The following is a 9,347-nucleotide window of genomic DNA, read 5'->3' on the forward strand; positions in this document are numbered from 1 at the left end:
TCTCAAGACAGTTTCTAAGAGCCCCTAACAATCTAAGAGCCCCTAAAGATAGCACATTTGCATTGTAGGTTCCAGTAATGGTCAGGGTGCCATTCTTTAAATGAACATTCTTTGAACCCAGGAAGCAGGTGGGTGGAGGAAGGAATGTTGCTATCTGTTTTATGACCAGCACCTGGAGCACTAAGCCACAAAGGCCACACTCCCAAGCCTGGGCCCAAAAGCCTCGAATTTTGCTACACTTCTTCACCACCACCACCCAGCATAGTAGGTGCTTTTAAACACTGATGGTGGCTTCTTTTTTTGTTTGTTTGTGTTTTGTTTTGTTTTTCGAGACAGGGTTTCTCTGTGCAGTTTTGGCTGTCCTGGAACTTACTCTGTAGACCAGGCTGGCCTCAAACTCAAGAGATCCACCTGCCTCTGCCTCCCAAGTGCTGGGATTAAAGGTGTGCGCTTTTTTAAAATTAAGAGAAAGGTTTGGTTTATACATATCAAAATTCACATCCTTTGGTGTCGGTTAAACACCCATTCAGACTTAGTCACCCTTCCGCCACACCCTACAGAGCCATTCCTTGTTTAATCCCAGCTGTTTCAGGCACCAGCTGGCTGGGACCCTTTGTTTTGTCTCTTGAGGAAAGTCAGAGACAAGATGGCACAGAGTGTCTTCCTACATCCCCCCCCCCCCCCCCCCCCCTGAAGCTGGAGGATTCATTCTGCTGTCCTAGCCAACATGTCACCTGACTCTTAGAATGCCCCAGCAAGCAACTATTCCAAGTGAGAGTTCGCTCGATGGAAGCAGCTGTAGACACTCACTTGCTGGCTTTTGTCTAGGTTTTTCCATCTTCTGCAAATTACTAGGGCAGAAATCAGTGCTATTTAAGAAACTGCCAGAGGGCTGGTGAGATGGCTCAGCGGTTAAGAGCGCCAACTGCTCTTCCAAAGGTCCTGAGTTCAAATCCCACAACCACATGGTGGCTCACAACCATCTGTAACAAAAATCTGATGCCCTCTTCTGGAGTATCTGAGGACAGCTACAGTGTACACACATATAATCAATCAATCAATCAATCAATCAGTCAATCTTAAAAAAAAAAAAAAAGAAAGAAACTGCCAGAATGTTTTCTAGTCACTGTCCAGCCAATGTCCCAGTTGGTGTCTGTTCCTTCCGCTCTTGGAGTGTTTGGGTCCTGTTCTCTCAGTGACATTAATAGGTGAATGGTTGGGGTGTGTGTGTGTGTGTGTGTGTGTGTGTGTGTGTGTGTGAATACACTGTAGCTGTCTTCAGACACACCAAAAGAGGGCATCAATCCCATTACAGATGAGCTACCATGTGGTTGCTGGGAATTGAACTCAGGACCTCTGGGAGAACAGCCAGTGTTCTTAACCGCTGAGCCATCTCTCCATCCCCCTAGCTGGACTCTTGTAACCCAAAACTGCCCTTTGCTAGCTGTTCTTCTGGCCAGGTGAGTGGTTTGTACACCACATCTGCCATCCCTGCATTCGTCTCCCTTCATGTCTGTCAGATCATTTACCCACTCTGTAATTTGGGTGGTTTTCTAGTTTTGAGCTTTAAACTTTGGGTGTGTGTGTGTGTGTGTGTGTGTACACTCACGCCATAGCAAACATGTAGAGGTAAGGATAACCTTCATGAATCAGTTTTCTTTTTCTACCATGTGGGGCCCAGGGATTGTACTCTGGTTGTCAGGCTGTGTGGTAAAAATGCCTTCACCAGCCTAGCTATGCCATCGATCCTGTGTTCTCAGTGAGGTTTTCACATGAGTCTGCGAGACACGTCACCTGAACAGTATCTCAGTGTTTGGCTCGACTTTCCATTCCCTTAACTATGACATTAAAGCCTTTCCCTTTGATAAGATTTATTCCCCAACACAGGGTCTTAGTATGTAGACCTGGACGGCCTAGAGCTCCCTATGTAGACAAGGCTGGCTTCAGCTTCATGGCGAGCCACCTCTGCCTCCTGAGTGCTGGGATTAAAGGGGCATACCACCGTATCTGGTGTTTCTGATTCTTAGGCTATGGTTCACTTTAAATTTTTGTGTGAAGTCTGAGGTATGGGCCAAGATGTTTTCAGTTTTTTACACATTGCTGGTTCCAACACCGTTGACGGCTACTACCTCCCCACTGAACTACTGCAGATAAAGAAAAACCCCCAACCAAGGGCGTGGCTCAGGAACCTGGGCTTGTGAGGTTCTACCTCCGGGATGTGGATGTCGCTGACCATCACTTGTGTAGAAGACCCCGACGATACCAGCCTTGGCTAGCACAGCTGTGGTGAACTCTGACCTCTGGGCATGGCAGGAGAGGAGGGGTTCTAAGTGCCACCCCCCACCCCAGACATCACCAACAGTTACCAGGGAAAAGGCCACTCTTCAATGGTATACCCGCCATGAGCGTTTCCCTGCTCCTCCAACCCTTGACTCAGCAGCTGAACCTGTATGAAAATGTTTCTGTCCCTGGGGTCCACAGAAAAATTCCCGGTTTGAAAAGCCACACCATAGGAGTTGTAAGATCATCTTAACTGTTCTTATCTCTTTTTTTCCCTGTAAACTTTAACCTCAATTCATCACTGTATACAAACTGAGCTGGGAGTACAGCCCCAGGGGTCCCGCACTTACCAGTACACACAAGGCCCCACGTTTGACACAACTGAACACCTGCGGAGACTCTGGTGGGGTTTGGGACAGCCCCTCTCTAGCCATGCTCTCCGCTCACCCTGGAGCAGCATAACCACAACTTCTGTTCAGAATGCCCTCCTGGCCCCTCGAGAGGGGGGCAAAGCAGCACCACTGAGAGGGTCCACCAAACACTCAAGGAGGAAACACCTGCTCTACTCGGGAAAACAAGTCCTTAAGGTATTGATAATGATAATAATAATAATAGTAATAATGATAATAGGGGCTGGAGAGATGGCTAAATGGTTAAGAGCACTGACTGCTCTCCTGAGTTCAATTCCCAGCAACCGCATGGTGTGGCTCACAACCATCTGTAATGGGATCTGATGCTCTCCTCTGGTGTGGCTGAAGACGGCGACAATGTACTCATATAAAGAAAAATCTTAGCACAAAACCAACCGGCCCAAGTGGCACAAGCGGTGTAAACATGTGTTTATTGAGAAAGTGCACGTTGCATCTCCACAGGTTCTTCTGAGATGGGACGACTCTCTCCCTCTCTCCCGTGTCCTACAGAAAACTGTGGCAAGCTGGCATCCAGTGCTGGGCCCTACAGGGACTGACACTGGAAATGGCCACAGGGCACTTGTCTGAGGAAACTCTGAGAACCAGAGGTACCCGCCCAAACCCCCTATCCTCACGGCTGTGGCTCCCAGCTACTTTGACCTTTGACCTCCCTGAGGAAGGACCAGAGATCAGAACCTAACTGTGAGCCAAGTTGGTGTTTTCAACCCTCTCCAAGTGCTCATTTCTGAGGGTCAGGCCCACAGGGCTTGCCCAGGGCACCCAAGGTCAGCCCGGCAGCCTTGCTACTGGCCAGCTGTCACCGTAGGAATTCAAGTCCATACAATCATTGCCAGCACCTAGCAATGGGACAGGTCCGACTGGGACTGAGGTAGCCTGGGAGTTGGGGGTGGGGTGGGAGCTGGCCTCAGTGTCCAGCCTCCAAGGGACAACAGAGCAGCAAGGGGCGGAGGGGTTGTAGTCGACAGCCCTGGGGAAGTCCTGCCCTGCAGATGTACAAGGTGGTCTCCAGCTATGGACAGACCGCTAAGAAGGTCTGTGTGGGTCTTGCTGGGAGGAAGAGGGAAGCCAGTCTCAGAGTCAGTTCCCAAGAAGCAATGGGTGTGCGGACATCTTCTGAGGCACCAGTTGACCGTATTTTCCACACCTCCATGTTGGCTGGTCAGCACTAAGGGCCCAGATCCCTTCTATAGTGACTGTTCTGAGCACTGGGAGGCCCATCCAGGGTTCACCTGGCTCAAAGGCCGCAAGTTTCCTAGGTGAAAGGAAGGGGCCAGAGGGCGAAGGGACAGCCAGAGGACACCAATGGACCGCTCCTTGGTGAACACAAGGACAGGAGGCCATAAGGTCCTGGGGCCTTCCATATGAGGACCAGAGGGGACGCTGTACAGCCGGGCCCAGAAAGTCACATGTTTAAAAATGCAAAAGCTGATGGCTCTGAAACTGGACCTTCTGTGGTTACCTTCTGTAAATCTGCCTGGAGGTCCTGCGAGCTGGGGCAAGGCAGGCGGGGGCAAGCCACCAGCTCCATGCCAGCAAACAAAGAGTTGGGGCTCCACGGGAGCGGACTGGAGCTATCCTCTGGGGTGTCTGTGTTCTCCAGCCTCTGCTCAGATTCTGTCCCCTGTTCACTAGAACACACCAACTGGGTTCGGACCTCGCTGGGCTCCTCCAGAGCAGACGGAGGTAAGGTATTGGGGGATGGAGTGGGCACAGGACTCCTGGGTACCACTGTGGCGGAGCTGAGAGGCTGGAGGAAGACCTGGCTCCCAGGGGCAGGCACGGGGCTGGTCAGCAGGTCAGCTGGGCCCACAGGGGCAGCTGCAGAGTTGGGCTGGGCACAGAGCCTTAGGGTAGGGAGCTGTTGTCCACAGGAGGCTTCAAAGTGTCTCAGGATCTGCAGTAAAACAGGAAGGAGTTGGAGGTTCCTGCTTAGTGCTACAAACAGTGAGATACAAGGCTGATTTTTCTTAGTACAGGCAGGTACCCATTGTCATGAAACAAGTCCTACTGAAGAGATGGATGGGCAGTCCCAGCCTCAGAACCTTCCAGGGGACCAAAGAGACCTGATGTATCTGGTTGCTCTGGACACATGTTCCTGTAATGTTACCCTAAGTTTACTGGGTGTTGTGACCACAGGAAAGTTAACAGGTGCTAATAGTATATTGGCCAACCTGGACTAAGAGGCTGTGGCAAATTTAGTAGCAACAGAGAAAACAGGAGACCCTGGTCAGGTGTGTGGCCATGCCTTTAATCCCAGTACTTGGGAGGCAGGCGGGCAGACCTCTGTGAGTCATTGGCCAGCCTGGTCTATCCAGTAAGTCCCAGGCTAGTCAGGGCTACAGAGTGCGACGCTGTCTCAAAATGTAAACAAGCAAACAAACAAACAAACAAACACCAGCTAGGGATGCAACCAAGAAGACAGAAAGGGCACACATGAGGGATCCGGTACATGGATGGGACTCTGGAGATGAGGCAGGTGAACTACCCCAAGGAAGACTTTCTGAAGCAGGGTGAGTGTGTGCAGCACACATGGTGGTGAGCCAGGCACAGGAGTGGGTGTCCAGGTAAGGAAGGAGGCCGAGGCACCCACAGTGCCGGAGTCCAGGGAAGGTGGGCACCAGCCACTACGCAGGGCTGTAGGGATGCACCCACAGGTGCTGGTCGTGGCCAGCTGGGGCCACTCCGAGCACTGAGTGCTGAGACAGTCTGCCACTCCAGGGCCCACTCCCCACCTTGGTGGCTTTGTTGGTCACAGGTCCAGGGCTGCCCGCGCCAAGTTCCTGCAGCTGCTGTCGGCACAGGAGGAGGACGTGCTCCTGAGGCAGGAGGTCAGCACTCCCAAAGGACGCGATGGCACACAGCGCCCTCTGTGGACCAGAAGAATGGGAGAATGGGAGTCAGCTCTCCAGGGCGCCTCATTCAGGGCAGTGAAGGCCACACAGACCTGTGCATGGCCCCGCCCTCTTCTGCTCGGCCTTGGGTGAGGAGGAGATACTAGCTGTGCTGTGCTGCTGACCCCAACCCCCTCTCCAAGTTCCCAGGTGGACCCCATCAGCCAAGGGTGCCCTGCTGTCTTCCTGTCACCCACATAGACCCACGCAGTCCCCATCCCCTCACACAGCTCGCTCACCATCTGCTCGCACTCACTGGTCCCGACCAGTTGGCGCAGGAGCAGCTCCAGCACTGCCTCGCAGTTGAGCAGGCCACACCTGCACAGGCAGAGGACACATGGGAGGGATTAGGGGCAGCCACAGCAAGTTCCCTCCTCCCTGGGGGGCCGGGGCACGCAGGTGGGCAGCCCACTCTTTGATGAAGTGCTGCGTCTCCTCACGGCTCAGGAAGACACGTGGCCCCTGTGTCACAGTCCTCACTAGATTCAGTTCTTGTTGGCAGTCATTTGGGGGCGTGGCCTCAGCCCTGGGAAAAGCACAACAGCAGGGCCAAGTCAGACATCAAGGTCTCAGGGAGATGGGTGGGACAGCACACCTGAGCTCCCACAGTGGGGTAAGGTATGGCGTAGAGGTCAGGGAGCCTGTTGACAGCCCCACTGGGAGAGGTGGCCACCTATTCCACACACCTTTCTGCCAAGTCACCTGGCTCCCGGCTGGTGCCAGAGTGGCTGTCACTGCCAGACCGACTGCCCGAGTCAGAGGCCCTGCTCAGGTTGCTGGTGCAGGAGGAATTCTGGGAACTAGGACTGCTGTCCAGCTCATCCCAGCCGCCCCCAGCCTGCCCGGGCTGGTGTCTCACAGCTGAAAGAGACCAGAATGGCAGTTAAGGCCCAGGGCTTTCCACAGACCTCACGCCATCTTCTTAGGGACTCTGGGCTAGGAGGAGACAAGGGGTCGTGTCCTGAGCTCAGGTGTGCTGTCCCAGAGCTCCAGAAACTCCAAGCAAATAAAATGGGGGAGTGCTTCCTGCCTCCTGCCCTTGTGCCGCTCCTGCCTAGGCATGAAGGAACCGTCTGGACCCCTAAGGGTGGCAACCCTTGCCTCCATACCTCTGGCCCCCAGGATGGCTCCAGGGAGTAGATTCCCAGGGTTGGGATGTGTGTGGCTAGCTGAAGGTGTCACTGCAGGCTGGTAGGAATCACCATATGGCAAGGGTCCCTTGGTACAAGGATTATCAGGTCCAGGACGCACAGCATTAGCCACTACCTCTGCGGCCCTCTGGATGGTGGAGAGGAAGGTTTCACCTGCGGAGCCTGTAACAGAGGAGGCGGCATCAACACCCCAGGCCCCGCCCCTACCTCTGCCCACATTCCCCAGGATAGGGCCAGGGCGACTGTCTGCTCAGAGCTATGGAGGTAAAGACACCCGACACACACTACAAGTACAGTGGAGCAGCTGCACTGTGGTCTGGACACTTAGCTTACAGCAAGCAGTTCTGGCAAGGGATGTTCTATGGGGATTGCCCTGGGTAGTGGAAATGTCCTTGTCCCTTCACTCAAGGGGTGCAGACATGCAGACAAGGATGGTCAGGGGCGCACCCTTGCCTATGAGGTCCCTGAAGAAAGAACTTCCAAGTTAAAGCACCAGGCAGAGGCCCCCCAGCAGCGGAAGGGCCCGTCTGCAGCAGCGTCGAGCACATAGCTGGACACAGCCTAGCATCCTGCCCCAAGGACAGCTCTGTTCTGTGCTGTTGTATAGACCCTCAACAAACAAGTGTCAAGTGTCTGGTGAACAGGACCCCCCTCCCCCCTTCCTGCACTGTTACCACCTGTGCAGATGACCCTCTAGGGTCCTGTCACGGCTTGGAGCCTTGTCCCTCAAGCAGCACAAAGGCCAACGCAGTCAACTGACTTAAGTCTAGCTTCTCCTTCCTGTCCTTCAGGTAGACCTGGCCACTGCTGCCATACCTTCCTCTCAGCTTGGCAGAGGAAACAGCACAGGGGGCACAGGCAGGAAGGGACGAGTCCACTGGGGTATACTTGGAGGACAGCTAATGTCGATGCCAGTGAGGTCTGGCCCTGACCTCTACATGAATAGAATAAATTCCTTTTTTCTTTTTGGTCTTTGAGATAGGGTTTGTGGGGTGTGTGTGTGTTAGGGTTTTTGGGGTGTGTGTGTGTGTGTGTGTAGCCCTGGTCATCCTGAACCAGGCTGGCCTCAAATTCACAGATCTGTCTGCCTCTGCCTTCCGAGTGCTGGGATTAAATTTGTACACCCCCCCCACCCCAGCCTGATCCCCTCATCTCTCTACCCCAGACCTGTGTACCTTACCTGTCCGGCCGCTCTCCTTCGTGTAGCCGAAGCCTTGCAGGGCACTAAGAGGTCTGGCCTGAGCGCCCATGCCTAAAAGACACTGGCCTCAGCATGGGCCTTCCCCAGCCCTGCCCACATGCACAGAGACATCGAGGACACCTCGGGGGTGACCTCCGATGACGGCTGGAGGTGGTCCCCAGTAGCATACCTGCAGGAGGCGGGATCTGAGGTGGCTGCGATGGAGGCTGTGGCACGGTGTCTGAGAACAGGGTGCTACCCAGGTCCTAAAGGAAGACATGGATGCTGAGTCCCACCGAGCCTGCTACTCTGCCCATCCCCACTAGCTCCGCTCTTGAGCTGCCCTACCAAGCACGGCAGGGGGGGGGGGGCAGGGGGGGCGGGGGAGGGTTGTGGCTCGGCAGGGAGGAGTGAGCTGGGTCCCATGCAGCAGGAAAACAGCAAGCCCCTCATAGACACTCTGTCACCCTGGACTCTACGCAGTGACCCTGCTTGGGGCTCACCTGGGCAGCTGCCCGCACCTTCTGGTACAAGCTATTTCCGTGAAGAGGATCTGGAGGCCCTGAGAAAGCTGCAGGGCGGAAGGCAGACGGGACAGGCTGAGCCTGGGCACTCTTTGCTACCCACAGAGCAGGCCAACCCTCCCAGAAGGTACATCCCCCATCCCCCTCCTCAGGGGGTGGGGTGGGGTGGGGATATAGCATTTAACACTCTCCCTTGACCACCTGAGGTAGCAAATCTACCATCTACCTCTATGATGTTGACCGTGTCTGCTGGAGACAGACCTCCCACCTCCCACACACGCTGAAGTTATGCCTACCTAACTGCTTCCTTGGGTCCATGCTCTTCCACCCACCTGCAACACGGCCCTTCGCAGTTTCTCAGGGCCTAGCTGGCTGACCTGAGGTCTCTGTCAGGACCTTTTACGTATTGTTTTGCCCCTGATCCACAGGCTGATTCAGCCTGAGCTAAAACTCCTCTGCTAAAAAAAAAGGTTCCCTCATGGAAAATAAGGTTTTTTCACACCACATTAAGCCACCCCAAAGCTTTCCTTGGCTCAGGGCCTTTGCACATGCTGGCGTATAGCGCGCGCGCGCACACACACACACCTATACATGCCAGCTCTGCCTCATCCTTTCAGGGCTAAGAGCCATTCCTCAGAGAATCCTTAGTGGGTACCTCCAGCACTGGCACCTTTTCCATTTACAAGCTCAGAGCAGTCAGGACCCCAAGAGTAGCACCCAAGGGTTTTGTAAACCCACGCCCACCCCCTGCTTTCCCTGGGCACACTTGTGTCTTTCCACACCCAGCCCCACCCGCTGCTTTCCCTGGGCACACCTGTGTCTTTCCACACCCAGCCCCACCCCCTGCTTTCCCTGGGCACACCTGTGTCTTTCCACACCCAGCCCCACCC

At 54.4% G+C, this 9,347-nt stretch overlaps 1 protein-coding gene across 2 annotated transcripts in view; it reads right to left on the bottom strand.

Annotated features, from left to right (window-relative positions):
• Window positions 1-3,090: 3,090 nt before the first annotated feature.
• The window catches only part of Tepsin (TEPSIN adaptor related protein complex 4 accessory protein), a 9,962-nt gene continuing 3,705 nt past the window's right edge, over window positions 3,091-9,347 (bottom strand). Inside the window, exons 5-13 of one of the 2 annotated variants that reach the window (XM_021176303.1) lie at window positions 8,437-8,504; window positions 8,124-8,199; window positions 7,934-8,005; window positions 6,712-6,915; window positions 6,289-6,463; window positions 6,015-6,128; window positions 5,842-5,920; window positions 5,444-5,578; window positions 3,091-4,605 (exon numbers count right to left, since the gene is read on the bottom strand). In XM_021176303.1, coding sequence (XP_021031962.1) covers window positions 4,114-4,605; window positions 5,444-5,578; window positions 5,842-5,920; window positions 6,015-6,128; window positions 6,289-6,463; window positions 6,712-6,915; window positions 7,934-8,005; window positions 8,124-8,199; window positions 8,437-8,504 — 1,415 coding nt within the window. In that variant the 3' untranslated portion in view covers window positions 3,091-4,113. The remainder of the gene's footprint in view (window positions 4,606-5,443; window positions 5,579-5,841; window positions 5,921-6,014; window positions 6,129-6,288; window positions 6,464-6,711; window positions 6,916-7,933; window positions 8,006-8,123; window positions 8,200-8,436; window positions 8,505-9,347) is intronic. The other variant, XM_029484206.1, reaches the window with a different exon arrangement.

This window comes from Mus caroli, chromosome 11 (genome assembly GCF_900094665.2).
Source record: "Mus caroli chromosome 11, CAROLI_EIJ_v1.1, whole genome shotgun sequence".
Classification (NCBI taxonomy): domain Eukaryota; kingdom Metazoa; phylum Chordata; class Mammalia; order Rodentia; family Muridae; genus Mus; species Mus caroli.